Raw genomic sequence first — 22,553 nt, 5'->3', positions numbered from 1 at the left:
TAGTTAGGTTGTTCATTCTGGGTTGTTAGGGCGCCAGAATCCTATTTCTATAAAAGTCCTTTCACCAGGGCTTTTCTAGAATGTGTGCAAACAAAATTTTAGACCCTGAAATACTTAGGTGACTATGTTACCACAAAAGCTCTCCTTTTTAAATTAATTTTTTAGCACTGTCTTACTTTTGCCAGGTAGTTGCAAAGTTAAAAAGTGGCAATTAAAGTTATTTCGGTCATAGATAGAAATGGAATATGGAAGGGTGCCAACTAGGATATCAATTAAAAACCCAAATATTGTGAAAACATCTTTTTAATGCTTATTTTTATCCATTAGAAGTGCTGTTCTATTTGATTGATCATATAAAATACAACTGTATCATTATTCATTTAGATGAAAAAGAAAATTATTTAAAGTGACCAAAAAAGAGAATGGTATGCCCTGTTCTCAAGAGGTCTCCTGTGCTTTTCTTTTTCTCATGCTAGTTTCAATTTGTTTTTCTCCTCTGAAAAAATAAGTCCCAGAGGCCTAATTTAACATAGACATTTTTTGTTTTAAACCTTTAGCAGTGCATTCCTTGTTCTTTTTCTAGTGGTCTGAGAATATTGCAGTAGCTGACCCTCCTCAGTCACTGCACTGAAGACCCAGTTGCATTTTCACTATGTTCTGCCCATGGGTATTCCTTGTCCTATTAGGTCAGGGGTTCTAAGAGGTGCCTTATATTGTGATCATATTTGTGGTCAGGTTTATTCTTTTTCAAGCCAAAAGCTTACTAGAATCTGCTACTTTTAATTTGTGATTCATTGGCTGGATGAACTGTACTGGGACAGATTTTTCTGGTCCTTTTCATATTTTGTGACCAAAAGGAATAAATTAATCAATCACAGTTGTTCCTCTTGTAGTATAGAATCCTCCTGCTAATTACTGATTTTTCTAAAGTAGATGCATGTGTTTGGGAGGGGAATGCATAGATAACTGGCTGGCTTGAGAGTCTGCATCTTAACACTGATTGCAGCAATTGAATTAATATTACTTGTAGTATTTTAATAGCAATTCTCATGGCGTATGGCTTAAATGCTATAGGCAATGTTACTTGTAATAAGTCCTAATATAATAATGGCCTCTCATTAAAAGCTACATTTGCAAGGGGATTTTACTGCAACTGAAATATATTTATTTGTATGTTAATGTAATAAATTTAGATAGCTCACAGTGATAAGGCATGGAAACACTGGTTTGATAAAGATGCCCCTGAGGAAGAAATTATCCCTAATGGATACAGTGATTCACTTGACACTTTTCGCAAGCTTTTACTCATCAGGTGAGTATCTTCAGAAATTTTGGGAAATTACATAGTTGCAACTCATCTCAACTTATCAGTATGCTCTTATCATAATAGTGTAATTTCAGTTATCTCTGGGTGACATTAAATAGCAATTCGCTCACATGAAATATGTTTTTATTCAATTACTTCAGAGCTATTTTCTGCCATCTAAAGGTATTTATAGAAAATATTTTTATAGCTTTTCTTTTATGTCAGGAGAAATGCAAACTGGATTGCATAATGCAGCCTTCTTTGAGAAGCCCATGAAAAAGTAGAATATTCCAGATAGTTTCAATTTTTAAATTTAAATTTCTTTTGAAATTAACTATTTTAAATACCTTTAAACAAGTATTAAAATATAAAATAAAAAAAAGAGAGATGGTGAAAATCCAAAATAACTATTCAAAATCCCATGTGAAAGGTGTGCTATAATTTATTTTTTTTTTTTACCATATAAGACCTGTAAGATCTTGGGATAAAATGGATTTCCCCAAAGAAGCATTCAGCTGCCTTATGCCTGAGATCATATCTTATTCCATTCATTTTATACTTCCCAAGTGCTGTAACAAATAAATCAAGAGATACTAATGAAATACTCCAACAATATTATTTACTAGACTATGATTTGTCTTTGGAGCAGATTCAGCCTGTGCCATAAATAAGGCTGGAATCTGATGGAAATACCACATTGTTTAATGCTCTACACCCTAAGAGGGGAGAGGACCATCCAAGTCTGCAGCATTTAAATAATCTTCAAAACCTGAAAATTGTCAAAGTAATATATTTTATCCAAAAGTAGTTGTTTGTTTTTCCATGGGAAAAACACTCATCACCATCACAAATACAATCCAGTGCAAAAGAATTGAATTTGTATCCTAAAAGGCTAAATGACCAAATGAATCATCTGCAGAGTTTTACTAAAGGGCAAAAAACCCTTAACATTTTCCTCTTTGTGTTCTCAAATCCAAAAGTTCTGTTTAAAATAAAGAATGTCCCAAACTAATGAAGGTGCCTAGAAGAGAAAATTCCAATGCAAATAGTTAAGGCAAAATTGTAAGCAACTGGAAAGTATCGTAAGTTGAGGGAGACCATCAACTCTGCCTGTTATTATGTCTGTGAAGACAAACCTAGAAGCATATATATATGAATGTGTGTGTATGTATATGTATATATAATGATTTTTTAAAATCTCCCTAATTAATAAAAATAAAATTTCTAATTTGAGTCTGATCTTGGAGGAAAAGGCAGTGAATTTATATCTTTGTATGTATTTTATTTTCTAGGTCTTGGTGTCCAGACCGAACACTTTCCCAAGCAAGGAAATATATTGCAAGTTCCTTGCATGAGAAATATACAGAGCCAGTTATTTTGAATTTAAGAAAAACTTGGGAAGAAAGTGACATGCGAACACCTCTCATCTGTTTCTTGTCTATGGGATCAGACCCAACTGATCAGATTAATTCCTTGTCTCGGAAGCTTCATTTGGGTATGAAAGTAATTATTCATTGTCATATGTTAAGACACAGATGGGCAGTATAAGTCATTTCAGAGATGTTTTTTCCTGAGAAGTATTTCTTGAATTCTCTTGCACTACTGTTTTTTCCAGAAATATCATCTTAGAGATAAAATAATGTTTTAAATAGAAGACAGTATGCTAAGAACCATTCTGTGTGAGGTTGGACAGTAATTCACCTCTTTTTTTCATAAATTGTTATCATTCTTCCTGGTGATGATAACTTTTTAAATCCCTATCTTGTAAAGCAATTAATTCTTCTTTTAAAGTCCTGTTATGGTGACAATAATATTTTCTTGCTTTAACTCTTAACTACAGGTAACTGCAAAATCAGTAATCTGCTTAAAATATTACTTTGTAACAAAAAAATAGCTACAAGGTCTACATTTGTATACTCTGGACTTCAGTTCTACATTATGTGGAAGTTCTGAAAAAGTGTGAATAGAAACTGAGTTGAGAGTAGATCCCGTATATTCTTGACATTAGTCACATTAGTATGTTCATAAATTCAGTTTTACATCTTTGCATTGTGTTTATGTACACCTTGAGAAAAATCTCTGTTCATATTTCAAATGCTCTGGTGTTGTTAAAATGTGGCACACATTCACATTCGCAGTCAACCTTAGTCACAGTCTTTAACTTCAGTGAGTATATTGTCTATGTGTATTTCAATGTTGTTAAACAAAATGTCAATGTTTAGAAAATGCTATATATTAATAGCATAATATGATGGTGAAGGGCTTTCATATGCTTTCATATTTATATATTTTTGCATTAAATTAATTTAATTGTGCTGTATTTATATCACTGGTTGTTGGACTGAATTGAAATTCTTATTTTTCTCAATAATGTAAGTTCATTAATCTTATATTGTCAAATATGTTATAGAATGTAGGACCATCTCAATGGGCCAAGGACAAGAGGTTCATGCACGTAAACTCGTAGAGGTGTCAATGGAACAGGTGGGGAAAAAACATTGCTACATAAGTTGATTGTTTTGGTATTCTTTTACACCCCTTTAGCATCCAGTCTATAATATTTTGCATTTTTGTCTTACTATCAAGCATATCTCAGGGTGACCATGTCTTTTTGAATGCCTGAGTTTAAAAACATTTCTCTGTGGCATATATATGTGACAGTGGAGTCCAAGGCAATGCCTCTGGCAGCAGTGCTACTGAGCAGCTTCCCAAAAGCAGCACGTTCCTTACTTATCACTACACTCTTAACAAAGGGAAAAAGGACATTGTGGCCTGGTCCTGTCCAGATCCCACCTCTTTATTGGAATTTTTTTTCATTTTTTCCCCTCCCATATAAGAGATACCTGGATGTTGCATAACTTCTACTGAATGAAACGATGAGTGCACATGTAGCTTAAAGTTGTAGATACAGAAACCTGTGCTTGCTTGTAATACTGTTTCACATTTTTCTTACAACACTGCTAGTGACAGGACCACTTACTCACCAGCATTTGGTGTCTCTTCTTTGTTTCTTTAATTGTCGATCTTTTGGCTTTGAGTCCCAAGCCTGTCTAAGAATTTCTAAACAATATATAAGAATTTTTCTTTAGACGTTGTAGTGTAATTTGTTATGGCAGATGATATTCCCCAACAGTAAAACCATGAAAAACCTAAGTAGCAGCTACAGAGAGATAGTAATTGAAACTTCAAACACAATATAAAAGTTTTAGTGCAAAGGTGGTACCTTCTGGTCAGCTGGACACTTCAAGGAGTTGCGGACAGTCTTTCAAATGAAGACATAGAGCCATAGTTGCCTGCAAGCTCAAAATATGGGGTATCAGTCATATACCTGTACTTTAGAGGGGTAGAATATCTCCAGTAATAGAGAGCAGAACATGAGTATTGGCATATAGATGTACACCAATTTGGAAAAAGATAGAAAAGAAATCTCTTTATAGCAAATGAAAATTTATATTATAAGTGCACACATACATCTGGTATTTCTTTTTTTGTATGTCTAGAATGGTCACGCTAAACTCCCAGTTCATTGCAATGGTGAAAACTGGAGCATTCCTTCCTTTCTTTTGCTCTTAAATTGAAGCACAAGGACACTCAAAACAGCACTCCAGTAGAGCTACCAGTAACAATTTCTGAACTACATGCCTTGGTGCTGAAGGGAGGAAAATGTGAACATCAGATTTGAAACTACTAAACAGAATTAGTGAATATGAAGACAAATACCTATTTGGTTTTTTTGTACCTCTGGCCAAGAGTACATAATATTATTAAAACTGCTGTGCTATGTTACAGGAAGATAATTTTTAAAAACTGTGTTTGCTTCATTTGGAAATGTATGAAATTGATTAAAGATCTCCCTCAGAAAAGTTGATCCCCATAAAAGAAGGAAAAAACCACCTTCATTTAATCTTCTTTTTTTTAATATCTATCAATTCACCACAAATATGTCAACTATATTTTTTCACCAACAGTTACTGATGTTTTTTAAATGAGCTAAAACAAAATTGCTAAAATGAAATTACAAGCTGTAATGAAATCCACTGTCCATCACTGTTTAGAACTGATTAAATAATGTCCCATTTTAATATCAGGCTTCTAATTCATCAGGCTTCTAAAGTGATGCTAAAAATGCTGATTGGATTTAAATTCATAAACAAAAGTTTAGAGAGACAATAATCCAACTAGAGCTTTCATGCTCAATTTGAGAGATGAATAAGATCAAAATAAGTGAAGGTTGAATTTCATGCAAATGCCTTTATTGCAGATAAACTAATTGGAATTAAAAACTTTAGAGTCTTATTACCACCCCTTTGCACTTATTTAGATTATGTTATTAACAAATCAGTTTTTAAAAATACGTATTCCTTAAATTTCAGCTGTTACTTTTCCACTCACATTCTTTTGGATCTGAGAACAGGATTGCTTATCGCTGATGTTTTGCTGGAAGAGTACAGGAACCTCTTTTTGCCACTAGATAGCACTGATTCTTTACTTACAATATTGAGCCTGGTTATGTTATTTTCATTGAGAAAAAGAGAATGTGGAAATAACTTTTGCACTAACTTATCCTATTTGCTTTATCTGTGCCAATATCCTACAATATCAAAAGAGAATATATATTTAGGAACAGAACAGAATTTTTAAAAAATTACATGGAAAACCAAATTTTATTCTTATATAGACAGCTGGCTTTAGCATTATGTATAACTTGTTCTTAATATTATATGGTAATAGTTGATATCCTTGTTTAGGGAGGTTGGGTGTTACTTCAGAATTGTCACCTTGGACTGGAGTTCATGGAAGAACTACTGGAGACACTTCTTACTGCTGAGATCCAGAATGACACATTTCGAGTTTGGATAACTACTGAACAACATCTTAAATTCCCAATTACACTGCTACAGGTTTGTTCAAATATTTAATTTAGGTACTTAATGAAAATTATTCAAATTAATTATGTAAATGGCAGTAAAAAAATGGAGGGGAAAAACCCAAGGATAAAATGGACTTTTGTTGCAACGTAAATATCACTTCAAAAAGGAAGGTTACTTACCAGTAACTGGAAGTTCTTGATGATGCATTATCTATGTGTGAGTCCACACTGTACAGAGTCCATTCTGTACACAGAAGCACTTCAGTAAAAACTATCTCGCTTTACTTCTATCCCTTTTTGCCTGACCAGGTGCCTTGTAGACAGATTAATGCCCACAAATGTTCTTCCAGAGAAAGATTCCAGATTCCCCTAAAATAAAGAAATGAATTGTAAATGGGACAGAACACACATGGATAACACATCTCAGAGAACATCACCTACCCGATTTCTTTGGATGAACTATAAATGGCTGCTCTGTAGATCTCAAGGACACACTTTTTATCAGAACCAGGAGAATTGCCTAAACCTTTACAAAGTACACTTAAGTCGCTGATGATAGTTCCCAACACTCTCATTGGATCATAATGCTACTTAATATCTACTGTAATAGCTGTATGTTGACATTCCTATGTTCCCTTTCCTCTAAAAAACAGTGGAAGTCTCCTTAGTCATTCTCATTCTCTCTGAATAAAAATAGATGCCTCACCTAGGCAACCTTCAGTAAGAATTGTCCATCCCCATGGTCTGTGTATGGAAAGCTAGCTGTATGCACTCCTGTGTTCTCTCAAAAGAACAAGAAATCATCCTGCGTCTCCAAGGGGTTTATGAATAGTGAGGTTTATGGACACAGAGTTTGCTAAAAGTGAGAAAAGAGAACTCAGAGGGTTGATGGATGAATCTTCACTGTGTTTATCTCAAATATTTCACATGTGATTTCCCACTATGTAGTGTCATGTTACCTGTTAAAATGTTAACATATTCAGGAATTCCAGAACAAGAATAATTGACAAACCAAAGCCCCTTCTCAGATGAAAAGAGAACAATTTGCTTTGCTCTTTTCAATATAGAATTTTCATCAATACCTGAACAGGATATCCTTTGAAATGTGGAAACATTGATTTTTCAAGTGTTCCAATCCAGTCCAACAGTAACAGCAACACAGCTCGTTGTGTTCATGGGCTGCTTGGCCTGTCCTTCCTGTGCAAGCTGCCATGTTACCCAAGCTAGACAGACAAGTATTTACAACTGGAGAAAAAAAAAACCCTTTATTTTTATTTTAGTACCTCCAGCATTTGTAATTGTCTTGAGCAACAGAGATTCTGGTAGGGTCAGTCTGTGTCTGAACTAATAAATTGTTCCATGAGCATTATCCAGCGCTGGAATGCAATAGCCCATAGGGGTAAGTAGTTAGAACATTCTCTGATGTGAAAACCTGTGCTTACTAGCACTTTTCCAAATAATTTGCAGGTATGGTTTGAAAATAAAAATGGTGTAGCCACTCTTCCCATTAGGCAGTTTTGCTTGAAACTAAGGGGCTGAATTCTAAGAGGCTGTGACAATTTACTACCACAAATATGGATTCAATGTCTACTGACCACAGTACTCAGGAATATTCTCTGGTGAATCTAATTTGCTGCTGTAGACAGAGCCAGAGCCAGAGTAGACACTGTGAACACAAAGATCTGATCTGAGGGGTGAGATTTCATTGTATTTACTGTGAAATTCTGGGAACAGAAATACTACACCGTTCTTGTCATTATAAGGGATGCTTTTCTTGCATGATTCAGTCATTGAATCAGGGATATAAAAGCCTTTTGAAAAGCACAGTGACTGCTTTTATGTCATTGATGATAAATTTTAGGTCCATGGCCAAGTGTCAGTGATGGTTTTAACCAAGAGAAGTTAAAGGTCTGTGTTCAAAATCCTTTGTGGCCTAATCTAGTATGACTGCAAAAGAGAAGGGTTTTGGAAGACCTGTTTGCAGCCTTGCAGTACTTGAAGGCGCCCATAGGAAAGATGAGGACAGACATTTTAGAATGGTGTGTTGCAACAGGTCGAGGGATTCTGGTTTTAAGCTGAAGAAGGTTTTATTTAGATTACATATAAGTTTTTTACAATGAGGGTGGTGAAGCACTGAGACAGGTGGCACCCAGAAAGGTATTGGATACTCCATCCCTGGAAATATTCAAGGTCAAGTTGAACAGGACTCTGAGCAATCTGATCTGTTTGAAGATGTCACTGATCTTCAGGGGGGTTGGACTGGATGGCCTTTAAAAGGTCCTTTCCAACTTAAACTATTCTATGATTCTGTGTACTCCTTTTATGCAGTTTAAGTACATATCAACTTCATTTCTACAAGGCTTCAGTTATTTACATTTTATTTATAACTAGTAGTTGGGACATTTTCATATGTTGCTATTTTTGTTTCAGTAAACAAATCCAATTCCTTTATATTTTTCTTGTGACAGATTGCTATAAAGTTCACAAATGAACCTCCACAAGGTATACGTGCCGGACTGAAAAGAACATTTTCTGGAATTAGTCAGGATCTGTTAAACGTTAGCAACCTGCCTATGTGGAAACCTTTGCTTTACACTGTAGCTTTCCTGCATTCTACTGTTCAGGTATTTCTTAAAAGGTTTGCAAATAGTGGTGTAATATATGGAGTCACTCTAATAGAGGTTCCTGAAAAAACACATTCTGATATTTATTGTAGCATCATGCTGCAGGACTAAAGCTTTAACCACTGTAATCTGTATTTCAAGGTTCATTATTATCTCTTTTTTAAAATAGCTTTTAAACAATTCTCATATAATGAGCATTTAGATTTTTTTTCTCATCTAACTTCAGCTGATCGAAAGTTAGTCATTGGGTATATGGGAAAAAATTCTCTCTGTAGTCAATAAAATAGATAAGCATGCTAAAACAGAAAACCAGCTTATCTGTCACAGCTGTCTTTCTCTAAGAGTGAATATTTTTCTAGAGATATATCACTTTCTCCATTGATTTTAAAGGCAATCCAGATGCCTAATTTGGAGTAGCTATTTTCTAGATGGCTAAAATGAAATAAAATTCTTATAACATCTGTGCCAATGTGTTTTCTACATTAATTCCAGTGTGAGAACAAAGATACCTATACATTGTAGTATAAAGAGAAATAAGTTTTGAGACAACAATAAAGACTAATATTCTGAGCTCTCTGAATGTACTGCCTTTTCACCAAGGATCTCAAAATAGTTACAAAACACTGTTTAAGCCTTAGGTTCTACTGAGCATCTTCTATTTTTTGGTGTAGGCAGCTGGTGAGAGAAGGACAATTTTTGATGTTCACTGTTACAGCATTCTGCATTATTTTACTTCTTTTACCCTTTTTAAACAGTGAAAAAGTTGTTCTGTGTACTGCCTCGGGATTATACTGTTCTTGTGGAACTAGATCTATGATTATTCAACCCATCAGTGTTTTTAAAAACTATTCCAGCTATTCATCTGTTAAGAAATTTTGTGAATTGCCAACCAACAACATTGTCCTGCCTTTAAAGTGACCAGTTCTTAATATTCTTTGGGGACAAGATCATGATGATAAATATAGCTTAGGATGTAATTCAAAAAACTTTGCAGGAAATCATTACACTTTTCTGCATGGTATTATTGGTTAATGCTGTCTCATCTGCTTATAAGCAGATGATGGTTCCCAACACTCTCATTGAAAAATAAAAGGTGGGTTTTTTTTCATTCTAGTTCTTTTTAAATATTGTAGCTAGGGTGCCTAAATGTTACTTCAGGTGTCAAAGACTGTCAGTGATTAATGACCTGGTAATATAAAATCTGATAAATATGTTATTACTTGGATAATTTTAAAATGTAATTTATTAATTTGATAAATGTCAGTGCTATTCATAAGTTTAGTTCTTAACTTCGTGGATTAATTTGTTCTACATTCTGAAAAAAACATCATTGAGCAAATTAACTGAGGTGGCTTTAATATACTTGTGAAAAATCTAATAGTGCTAGGTGTTGAAAGGGTTTGGGCTACAGAATATTTATTCTTTACTTTCATAGTTGACTATTTTTCTGTTAATACAACTGTTATCACTTTATTTCCAAGTAGGCATCCAATAATATATTTCAATAATGTGATGGTGGCAACCTTAATGTAAAGTTATGAATTTTGAAAAAATGTACATTAAAAAAACCATATTGAAACAATAAGACAGAAGTGGCTGTATAAAACTCTTTGGAAAACTGAGCATAAATATAGGAGCTTGAAAATTTTAAATATCATTAGTCGATAGTATATGTAAAAAGAAGAGAAAAACTGTACATGCTATATTAATCAATTATTTAATATAAAAATCTCATTATCCACACAGAAATGTGGCATTGTAAACTTGTGACTTTCAAATTGATTATTAAAGTTATTAATAAATTGTTTTGTTGCTTTTTCTATAAATATTTATCCCTCATGGTATAACTTAACTGTATTATTGATACGTTTGAGGCATACAGCTATTTCCTAGGCTACATTTCATTAGTATTGTTATTGAAATTTTTTAAGGAAAGAAAATTATAAGTTGTTTCATAAATATATTTGGTTTTAATTTTATTCCTAAGGAGCGACGCAAGTTTGGACCTTTGGGTTGGAATATTCCCTATGAATTTAACTCAGCAGACTTTACAGCCAGCGTTCAGTTTATAATAAATCACCTAAAAAAAATTGACATCAAGAAGGTGAATGCTAAAATCTTTATATAGTACATTTTAATGCTTTGAATGGCAGCAGAAATTGTTTTTTCCTCATGTTTATCATAATTTACTCATTGCTATTCATTTAGTGCCACTTCTAATGATCAAAGGTTGAGGTTCTCTGCAAGAAAATCAAGCTGAAATATTTTATGTGCTGTCATGCATGTAAAAATACTTATTTGTTAAGAACATTAATTTGTTTTTCTTTTTTACTGTATCCAAAATTAACAAGTCTGTATGTTATCTGTTTTGGAAAGGGAGCTAAAATATTTACCAAGTTTGATAGAGCAAATCAAACCTCTCTACAGCTACCATGTGATCTTCTACTGCTTAGCAGGGAATAGCCATTCCTTATGAAGCAGCACACAGCAAAGAGAGAAAAATAAGAAACAGGGAGAAGGGGTGGCATGGGGAGGGTGGACTGGGGGGTAAGAAGAGAGGCAATAGCAGCTGTGAGTGATTTCAGATCAAAGAAGTAATAATGAATATAAATATTTTATATGTATCACATATATATATACATAAAATATATTATGATATTTTACTTCTGGAGCTCAAGGCATATGAGGAGTGGCTGAGGGACCCAGAGTGTATAGCCTGGAGAAAAGGAGGCTCAGGGGAGACCTTGTCACTCTCTACACCTCCCAGAAAGGCGGGTGTAGCCAGGTGGGGATCGGCCTCTGCTCCCAGGCAACCAACTAGTGCCAGGACAAGAGGACATGACCTCAAGCTGTGCCAGTAAAGGTTTAGGTTGAACATCAGGAGGATTTTCTTAGTGGAAAGGGTTGTCAAGCATTGGAATGGACAGCCCAGGAAGGCTGTGGAGTAACTATGTCTGTAAGTGTTGAAGAAACAACTGGACTTGGCTCTTAGTGCCACGGTCTAAATTGGTGTTTGGTCAAAGATTGGATGCAATTATCTTAAAGGTCTTTTCCAACATAAATGATCCTGTGATTCTATATTTATAGTAGCAGGATCAAGCCCAACTCTTCTATAAAATTGCAGAGTTGAGCTCAGTAAATACATTAGAAATAACTTATTGTTATATAATTTTTTCAATTTATGTTTCAGAATATCATGAGCTTCAGATTGTATTTAAATTAAAATCTTCTTCTTACATATAATAACTATAGTCTTTCATGTACTTTACTTGCATCCAGGGGATATCGTGGAACACAGTGCGCTACATGATTGGAGAAGTACAGTATGGAGGCCGAGTCACAGATGACTATGATAAACGTCTTCTTAATTGCTTTGCAAGGGTAGGAGAGCTTGGAAATACAGTTATTTGTCATGATTATTGGCAGCTGTAAAACAGAAATCAGAAGGTCTTCTTTCTGCATATGCAATTCACCAATTTTCAAAGTAAAACAAATTTTTCAAAACATCATTCTTTGGCAGTGAGGATCTTCCCTTTGGTTCCTCTTTGGTGAGGAGCAGAAGCTTAAAAAGACTCAGCTGGAAGTCAAACATAGTAGACATATTCTTAATGATTTATGGTTGTATTAAAGTAAAATTAGATGCAGTAGCTGAAACAAGAATCCTAATCCTCCGAGAGTAAAAGTGAGGTTAAAAAGCCCTCTAAGTAGCAAAATAATTGCTGTCTTTCTTTTTCCCCATGGATTTTTCACAGGTATGGTTTAATGAAAGTATGTTTGACAGCTCTTTCTGCTTTTACACTGGCTATAAAATTCCAGTATGCAAAACTCTGGAACAGTACTTTGAATACATCCAGTTACTTCCTGCCATGGACACCCCAGAGGTGTTTGGTCTCCATCCCAATGCTGATATTACGTAAGTAGGTCTCAACATATTGAAAATGGAGAATGTTTCTTTTAGTATTTGGAATCAAATTCCTATCAAGTGTTAAGTAAAGTATATTTTGCATTGGAAATCTAGGATTCATGTAAATTTCACTGTTGAAGTGGAACACTTCCTATGTATGTACATTGTTATAAATGCCGTATCTTCAGCTACGTTTTACACGTCCTTCTAAAGCAGTTGGAACTCTTATAACTTACTCCTCATGATTTTACTTTTTTTAATTGAAGATATTATCAAACTTTAATATGAACACGTGATCAGTTGATCTATGCAGTTCAACTTGAGAAAGTTTCTACTATTGGCTTTTGTTTCAAGCAGTTTATTTTTCTGTCCACAATTGTTAAATGATTCTCTGGATTGTCATTTGGTTTACAAGCACATGCCTTTGGATGCAACTACAAACTTATGGTGCAGTCGGTCTGGCCATTTCCATTATTTAAAAGAGGCTTTTCGACTGCACCAAGTACTAGCTCCACTTAAAATTTTATCTTTGACTGAATTCACTCTTTCATTCCAAATAATCTGTGTAACAGCTTGCCCTTTATTTCTTTCTAATATTATATGCCCTGTGAATGGATATGAACATCATAATATTTTTTTCCCTGAAGTTCTTAATAATTCTTCCATGAAATACTGCATTTTCATATGCAGTATGTCCACATTCTACCTTCATTGTTTCTTCATGTAGCTATTTTTCTACTTTTAAATATTCAAATGCAGAGCTGCTGTGAAAACCTAACATCATCTAATATTTTTGGATGAAACAATAATTTCCCACAATTTTTCAGTGTCAAAGTTGAGAGGCTGATGCCGTGTCAAGAGGCCTGTATTCTAGGTGTGCTGTGAGAAGAGTACACAGTTTTACTGTCAACTCCTACTAGCACATACCGCTTTTAATATATGCTTGTGAAGAAAAGAATCTGAGAGTAGATTCTGTTTCAAGTCATTCCCTGATACTTGCAAGACCTCCCTTCAGAAATGATTAAAGAAGAAAGACGAGCCAAGATTTAACAGAGAGCTAAACAAAGTCTTGAAGAGAGACATGCTGTAGATCCAAAATTAGGCTTGTAGGAGAGCTAATTTATAGGAGGAAACTTGAGACTAATACTGTTGGAGGAGCTTTAGTGAGTAGGAACAGCTCTCTGGTTTCTCTTCCGTGCTCGGTTTTCCTTCCACTTGGTACCTCCACATATTCCTGTTACCTTTTTTATTCCTGTAGATTTTGCCTTGTAGGTATTTCTTTAGAGTTTGGGGAAAATGTTTTACTGCTTAAGGCTTTTTCCCATGTCTCTCATGGTCTGTTATAAGCAACAATGCACAGTTGCTGTGTCTGAATTTCGTCTTTGATGTACAGACTAAATGGATTAGCATCCCATACAATATAAAATTCTATTCAAATTCTCCTTATAATATCTTCTCAAGTCATCTCAGAGTATGCAGAAGGCTAACCGCTAGAATTGAAACCCTGAGAGAGCCAACAGCTCTCCATGTTACTATTACTGAGGACAAGAAAAATCTTATCTCTCACTAATTTACCAAGGCAGTTTTACATTTCAGCCAAAAGCTCAATCTGTTGGTTAAAATTGTAAGGCTTCAATGAATTTCAATGCTTTCATTTAGGATTAACACCTGAAATCATTGAGAATGATTTTAACTTGCTGTATGAATCATAGGCTCTGCAAAGCCACATAGTTAACAGGTACCTGAGCAGGAAAGGAATATTCTGACAGTCTTCTGCCAAAACCCCTTCCCAACTGGTTCCCTTCTAAAGCCTTAAATGTAGCTGAATATTTGTTAAGCTATTGCAAGCGGATGAATGTAAGGTTTTGAACACCGTGCTGCAATAGATATTGCTGTCTTCTATAAAAAGCTGAGGCAATGGTTCTGTCACGTGCATTTTTTCTTAGTTTTCACTTCCAGTGAAAATCCCTGATGGCATGTATTCCAGCTATCAAATAATGATAGCATGTTACATCCAAATTCTTGAGAAAATACTCTTAATAATGTTTTTTGGAGCTCAGAATCCACAGAAAATTAATTTTCTTTTTTCATCTTATGACACAATTCACTTTACAATACTGTTTTGGGGGAAAAAAATATAGAAATACATATTGAGTGCTTTATCTTACATACTTTAAGCAACACTCACACTATAAATGAGATTCGTTTAATGTTGCTGTATCTTCCTTTCTGTTTACTCTAGACTTGCTTAACAGTAATAGAGAAAAATAGATCCTTGTAAAGTGCAATTTCTCTCATCACAAAGCAGACATCTAAAATACATGAGCTGAATAGGGCAATCGAGACAAAAAGCTGATATGGAGACATCTACACATAAATATCTACATGTGATGAGGGTCAACCCATCACGCGCAACTGATTCCATGCTCAGGAACATGGTACTTCCTCTACAGACTTCTGCCATCTTTTTATTGTTACTGTTTGCATCTATACTTCATTTTATTTGCAATCTAAAGTAAAGTGAGATTTTCCAAAGCCCAGAAATTTTTTTTTGCAGAGTGGTTTTTATGTTGAATATGTCCCAGTGGTATGTAAATGAAATTCTTTCCTGGTATTTTAACCTCACTTCTGCAGTGGAAAATTACTTTTAATTATGTAAAGACCAAGATACATATTTCTGCCTTTTCTGTTTTTATTTACAAAAACGTCTTGTTAAAAGAGTAATTATTATTTATGCAAGATTCACGTAAGTTCTCCTCTTCAGAAGGTTCCTAGCTTGTGTCATTTAAGAAAGGAATATCACCAGTCAATATCACCTTTGATTCCATTCCTTTGCTGCTATTTCTCAAAAGCCATTCTCTCCTTTTCCCCAAAGTTTGCATACTTCTTTTTAAAATAGTTTCTATTCCTTTTTTTTTTTTTTTTAGATTTAGAAAGACCATTTCTTAAATTTAAATATAATTTAATTGATGTAATGATCAGGGAACCCCTACCTTCTACATAAAATAGTCTGATGGCAGAATTGGAAGAATGGTGCTTACGGTATGAAGAGGAAGGTTCACATGTCTCTAATCACTACTTGTTAAATCAACAAGACAAAAAGGAAAGGTTACAACCACCAATATGTCATCCAAATTACCAATAAAGCCATGAGTCCAAGAGAATTTTTATCTTTTCTGCTCATACATGGTCTTGAATAAATCTTTCATTCTTTTAATGGGGCCATAAATTGAAAAAAAGCTTGAGAGTTTTGAATCTAAAGTCAAGGGTTATGAAAATCCTTGAAAGCCCCCACCATTCCTATTTTAAGAAGCAGAAATTATATCCTCAGAGAAGCAAAATCCTAGTAGTATTTCTTCCACTTTTCTGATTTATAGTCTTTATAATTGCGTTCACACTTCTTTTTTTTTTTTTTTCTGAAATACTGTAGTATCTAGCTTCTCTGGTATTGTGACACTGTATCCAAAGCATCTTTAGGCACTTTAGTTCACACATTCTATCCTTGGTTTCATGTCTTATATAATTATGTATGACAAAGTAACAGAGGAGATGGATATCATAGGAAAGTTGAAAAGTAATGCTGACATGCAAATCTATGCTTTGAATCAGTGTAAATGTATGTCCTTACATCACCCATTGATGTCTGTTCCTCGTGTAGCTGATTCCATAAGGTAAAAGTAGGCATTGCTGACACTTCAGTACTTCAGGCTTTCTTTCTTATTTCCTCTCATAGCTCTACACCACTGGATAGCACTCCAACAAAAATACTCCTATAATTATTCTGTTGAAGGACTGATGTGGTCTACCATCTTTCATTATGCAATGCCACACAAATTTAATTCACACTTTTGTATTGACTCAGAACATTAATTTGCATTAGCACTGCCCATGCTTCACTATGGAATAGAAGTTTTTTACCTGCAGTGCTGTAAATCTAGCAGCCCTTGTCATTAATCCTGAAACATCTGAAAGCAGAATAGATTTACTAATTATCAGAGGGGCAGCTTTCAGAGTTATACCTCCACCTTTTCCTGTTTCTGCATTGCACTTTTAAGAAGTAATTAAATGAGGCAAATATTCTTCCTTGTTACAAAACTTTTATTGCTTCTTCTCAACAAATAGCTCTTTAGAAGACATTAATCAGGAATATGCCATTTCCTTCCCTTTCCTCAGAATCCCTGATATCGTAGGTTTTTCTGCCACCTCACAATCTCAGCTTGCAGACCTCCTTCTTATCCCTGAATTAGGCACACAGGAAGTATATAAGAGGGAAGAGGGAAGTTCATATGCTTTAAAACTTTGGTGAACCAAACCTTCATGATCAGTGTATTATGCAGTGTATTATGGTTGGTGCAGGATGCAAAGGAAACCAATTTTGTGCGAGTTTTGATTTGACTTCATGGCACACTGTTTTTTGTGTGTTCTACAAAGTTATCATTAACTATTAAAAAATTCTATGTAATTTATAGCATGTTTTTCATCCTCTCAGATACCAGAGAAATACATCAGCTGATGTTCTGGATACTATTACCAACATTCAGCCTAAAGAAAGTGGTGGAGGATCTGGAGAAACTCGTGAATCAGTTGTTTATCGTTTGGCTGAAGACATGCTAGAGAAACTTCCTCCAGATTACGTACCTCATGAGGCAAGCTAACCTTAGTCTTGTCCTACTGTTCTCTCTATTGAGTTTTCCCACTACACATTCCAAAAAAGAAACATCAAATTGTACAAAAGATCATATAAACGTAGCAGATTCAAGTAAGGAACCAACACCCTTATTGCTACCAGCATGAATTGGTATGAAGTTTTTTTATCTAAAATCAAGACATCTGACAATTGGCCATGGAGATATGTTGGGGAGACTACACTTGGATTTGCAAAGCTACTTGGGAAAACAGAAAAAAGTCAGTCTTGACATTTTGTGACAGCAGTCTCCTGGGCCTTCTGGGAGAAGTCCTGTTCTAGCAAAATCATGTGTAATTGGGTACTGTTAGACAAAAAGTAAAAACTGCAGCAGTTTTAAGGAGATAAATGTTAGCTGAATAATACACAAATCTAATATTTACTTTTCTGAACACATGAGTAGTTAAAATGTTGCATACTACAATGGCATTTCAACGATTTAGACTTAACTAAAATTCCTTCTGTGCTTTTATAATTTAGGTAAAGGCTCGTTTAGTTAAAATGGGAATACTAAACTCTATGAACATTTTTCTTCGTCAAGAAATTGACCGCATGCAGAGAGTGATCACAGTTGTCCGCACCAGTTTGAATGATCTGAAACTAGCCATAGATGGAACTATTGTTATGAGCGAGGCAAGTAAAGTACTTCTACTACATATGGAATACAGTGCTTTAAACTATTAACTTGATTTATTTACTTTGAATATTATTTAATTCTTTCAGAATTTAAGAGATGCACTTGATAACATGTATGATGCTCGAATCCCTCAAGTATGGAGAAGAGTGTCTTGGGAGTCTTCCACACTTGGCTTCTGGTTTACTGAACTTTTGGACAGAAATGCTCAATTATCTAATTGGATATTTCAAGGAAGACCAAAGGTTTTTTGGATAACTGGATTCTTTAATCCGCAAGGTAAGGCTACTGAAAAGACTTGAGTAGTAATGTATTGAATAGTAGTATTTAGATGGTTATGCTGCCAGCATGTGTCACAGGAGCCAAGATGAAAAATGGGTTCAATGTGCACTTACAGCCCAGAAAGCCAACCTTAGCCTAGGCTGCATTGAAAGGAGCATGGCCAGCAGGGCAAGGGAGGTGGTTCTGCCCCTCTGCTCTGCTCTGCTCTGCTCTGCTCTCGTGAGAGCCCACCTGGAGTGCTGCATCCAGCTCTGGGACCCTCACAGAAAGGATGTGAACCTGCTGGAGCAACTGAAGCAAAGGGCCATGAAGACAATCAGAGGGCTGGAGCACCTCTCATATGAAGGCAGGAAGAGAGAGTTGGGGCCATTTAGCCAGGGGGAAAAGGCTCTGGGGGTGACTTTTATAGCACCTTCCAGTACCTAGAGGGGGCTACAAGAGAGCTGGAGAGGGACTTTGCACAACTGCATTTGGTGATAGGACAAGGGAGGACAGATTTAAACTGTAAACGGGTAGGTTTAGAACTGATACTATAAATTTTTTACTGTGAGGGGTTAAGGCATTGGAACAGATTGGCAAAAGAAGTGTGGGTGCCCCATTCCTGGCAGTGTCTAAGATGAGGTGGGATTGGACTTGGTCTAGTGGAATTCTTTTTTTTTTTGTGTGTGTGACACTGACCATGACAGATGAGTTGGAACTTGATGATTTTTTTAAGGTCCCTTTCAACCCAAACATTCTATGTGATTCTATGGTTCTCTGATCTTTTAGTCTGACCCAAACCCACAGTTTTTATATTACAAGAAGGAAAACATATGGTAAATAAAACACTTAATCTTGCTGACATATGCAGCGTGATATTATACAACTTCTAAAGAAAGTATACTTAATAATAATGATACAGCTTTTAAAGAAAGTACTATTTTTCTCTGGTTTGAAGCTGTTTAACTCATTCCAAACTGTAAGTTGCGAGTATGGAAGAGCTTTAATCTAGAGCAAGATGTTACAGCAGCAACAAAATGACTTTTTACAGGACAGTAAGAGCAATCACTCACTGGAACAGCCTCATCAGAGACATGGTAGAGTCCCCACTTCTGGAGGTTTTCAAGATGTAATTGAATGGTGCTAGATAACCTCATCTAGTCTTCCCTTTCCCATGAAAGGTTGGACCAGGTGAACTTTCCATGTCTCTTCCAACGTGGGCTATGAACGTGCAATAGTACCACAATTTATAGCAGTTCTTTGTCTTTCACAAAGAATCATCAAAATGTATGTATCCATTTCACAGGTTATTTAATGAACAGTTTCTTCAAATCCATCAAAGATATGCTGTGAAGTACAAGTAAACATTATCTATCATTATCTGTTATAGCTTGATATTTTTACCATTTAGAGGAAAGAGGAGGTAAAACAAATTTTAACCATCTCTGTGAGTAAAAAAACCCATTACCTTATAAGGTGTGTGTTCCTAAGAGAATCTCCTTCAGCCTATACAACTACACATACAAAATTCTCATAAGAAACTTGTGCGTGACAGCTTTGAGGGTTTTTTTTTGTGTTTTTGTTTTAATTAGAACTAACCTAAAACTTTTGTTTTGATTAGAACTAACTCATATAACATTCAAGAACTAATTCTTGAATGCTATATGAGTTACCTTTGCTTTGTGATGCTTCTGTTCTTACTGGCCTTCCTACTGCCAGAACTGTAAAAACTACTAATAACAAAGTCTGGTTTAGAGTCACTTTCAGAAACAACTGATGTGCCTGGAGTACATCCAATTTATTATTAAAAGATGGTATTGGGATGTCAGTCAAACATCATTTGTATACTAAGTGGCACAGCTAATAAGCAAACTGATCTCTGATGATTCAAAAGCAGCGCTCACAGTGGTGTAAAAGAAGATAATGGACCACATTCTTTTGACAAATTAAAACATTTAGCCTAACGGGCAACAAACCTGAGATACAGATGGTCTTGAGCTTTATTATTGCTTCAACCTCTGTGTTAAAAAAAACCCAAAAGTAGTCCTTCAGCTAGAAAGAGGTTTGCTAAGTGCAAAATGTGTGCTGTGGGTAGAGGTGAGGTGAGTATATTTGTAAGATCAGACTATATTTGTAATACTGCTCACCAGGAAATTCACTATTAAGAATGCAGTTCTCTATGTTAACTTCTCTTTCTTCGTCTTGATCTCTATGACTCTCAATTCCAAGTAGTTCTTCATCTCATAGCTTAAAATAGCAGATATCGAGTTTTTGGTGACTTCATTGTTATCTTCTGACACGCACAGAAACAACCAGGTATTTGGTACTGGTGTCTCTGTTTTTGTAGCTTTTTACTTTATAACACATTCAAACCTCTTTGCTGCTCAGTCATCTGTGCTTAAACTATTCAGCCCTTAGCATCTCAAACTTTTCCTGTTTCAAATTTCTGTAAAGTCTGTTTCAAACAATATTCAAAAAAATCACCTAATTTGCTGGTCACTTATGTCATCCTCTACCTTTATTTCTATCTGACACCCTTTATTCTTTCCCTAACAAAACATACATTTTTCATTCCTCATAGGCACTGCATTGACTAGATTCCCCACACTCACATAGTGATTTTATTACCATATTCAGACACATATTTTCTATTTTCCATCAATGAAATTTATTCTACTTCTTTCATTTAAAACACCCCCACCTTTTAGCTAAGTTGCCTTTACATAAACATCAGCTCACCCAATGGATAACTTGTTTGCCTTGAAATTCTTTCTTGAAAGACACCTTTATCATGGATCCTGTAGTTAATTGCCTTATGATAATATTTGTTAGTCAGTGTCCTGACCAAATATTTCTTAATAGAAATTTAATAGAAGAAAAAAGTACATGTCATTTAAAAATATTTTTCTTGGTGTAATGCACAGTATGCCGCTTTTGTCATTTGTTCCTATTTTGGTCTCAAAGCAAAGTTTGCTATCATTAGTCAGGATGCTCCTTTTTTAATACAACTCTGATTATCTGTCTGCAAGTTCAGTGCAGAACCATGCTAATAACTGAGCAATATTTTATTTTATAATGTGAGATAAATACTAAATGCATGGCTTAATTTTTCAAGGATTCCTGACAGCAATGAAACAAGAAGCGACTCGAGCACATAAAGACTGGGCTTTAGATAAAGTTGCAGTTCATAATGACGTGCTAAAGCTAACCAAGGAAGAAATCATATCACCTCCTTCTGTACGTATGACATGCAAAGATGTTTCAGTATTAATTTTGGTATTTAGTTTATATTATGCACAATTGAGTCGTTTTGGATTGATAGAGGAAAAAGTTACTACTGTCTTCACCTTAATGTTTTTGCTCAGCATAGAAGCCAAACACTAAGTATGAAGCTATTAATTAAGTGAGAAAGATATTTAGTTAAAAGAACTGTTTTCATTGTACCACCTGTTAATTTTTGGAATTTATAGTAAACTTTACATGAAACTTTGTAGTATATAGAGTTTATTAAACAACTTTTGTTGCCCTCCATTTCAGTAGCATTATCTTCTGAAAAAGGATTATATTATAGTTCAAAGTGAAATAGTTTGAAGAGATTCAATGCCAGATATTTTTTACTATAAAACATACACTTTTTTTAATGGTTTAAAAAATTATTATGCTTTATATGTTGTGATTTATCTGCTTACTCTTCACACAGGAAGGAGTTTATATCTACGGGCTCTTCTTGGAGGGTGCAGGCTGGGACAAACGAAGAAGCATACTTGTTGAGTCTTCACCAAAGATTCTTTTTGTCCAGCTGCCTGTGCTCCACATGTTTGCTGTTGATTCAACCAGACCTAGGGATCCCAGGCTCTATGTTTGTCCTCTTTACAAGAAGCCCAAGAGGACAGATTTGAACTTTATTACAGAGGTATTTTTAAAGACAGCAAAGTCTCCAGACCACTGGATTCTGAGAGGAGTGGCTCTTCTCTGTGACATCAAGTAAGCTGCTTTTCCTACTATGGCAGAAGAGTGTGTGGCACCAGTAACAAATTAAATGTGTAATTCTTCTACTGCTCTTTATTTGGCAGCTACTTGTCATTATACTAGAAATTGCATTTCAGTCTTGGCTTACTGATGTTTTTTCTCTGCTGTCAGCAAATTCAGTTTGCCTTGACTGTTTGTTGATAGTTTTGAAGTAAATCTTTCCAATAAGTTCATTGCTTGTAGTCTTTGAAGTATGCATTATATTACTTTAAATGGATACTTGCTTTAAAAATGTCAAATA

At 35.0% G+C, this 22,553-nt stretch overlaps 1 protein-coding gene across 1 annotated transcript in view; it reads left to right on the top strand.

Moving 5' to 3' along the window:
- DNAH8 (dynein axonemal heavy chain 8) overlaps positions 1–22,271 on the top strand; it is a 114,743-nt gene extending 92,472 nt beyond the window's left edge. Inside the window, 13 exon segments of the mRNA XM_031060200.1 lie at positions 1,194–1,312; positions 2,599–2,801; positions 3,717–3,790; positions 6,055–6,207; positions 8,645–8,800; positions 10,788–10,904; positions 12,080–12,181; positions 12,553–12,713; positions 17,194–17,350; positions 17,869–18,021; positions 18,112–18,301; positions 21,399–21,520; positions 21,984–22,271. Coding sequence (XP_030916060.1) covers positions 1,194–1,312; positions 2,599–2,801; positions 3,717–3,790; positions 6,055–6,207; positions 8,645–8,800; positions 10,788–10,904; positions 12,080–12,181; positions 12,553–12,713; positions 17,194–17,350; positions 17,869–18,021; positions 18,112–18,301; positions 21,399–21,520; positions 21,984–22,271 — 1,995 coding nt within the window.
- Positions 22,272–22,553: the final 282 nt, after the last annotated feature.

The sequence above is a fragment of the Geospiza fortis genome, unplaced genomic scaffold (assembly GCF_000277835.1).
Source record: "Geospiza fortis unplaced genomic scaffold, GeoFor_1.0 scaffold41, whole genome shotgun sequence".
NCBI classification, from domain to species: domain Eukaryota; kingdom Metazoa; phylum Chordata; class Aves; order Passeriformes; family Thraupidae; genus Geospiza; species Geospiza fortis.
The sequence above is the reverse complement of the archived record's forward strand: the minus strand, read 5'-3'. Positions and strand labels throughout refer to the sequence as shown.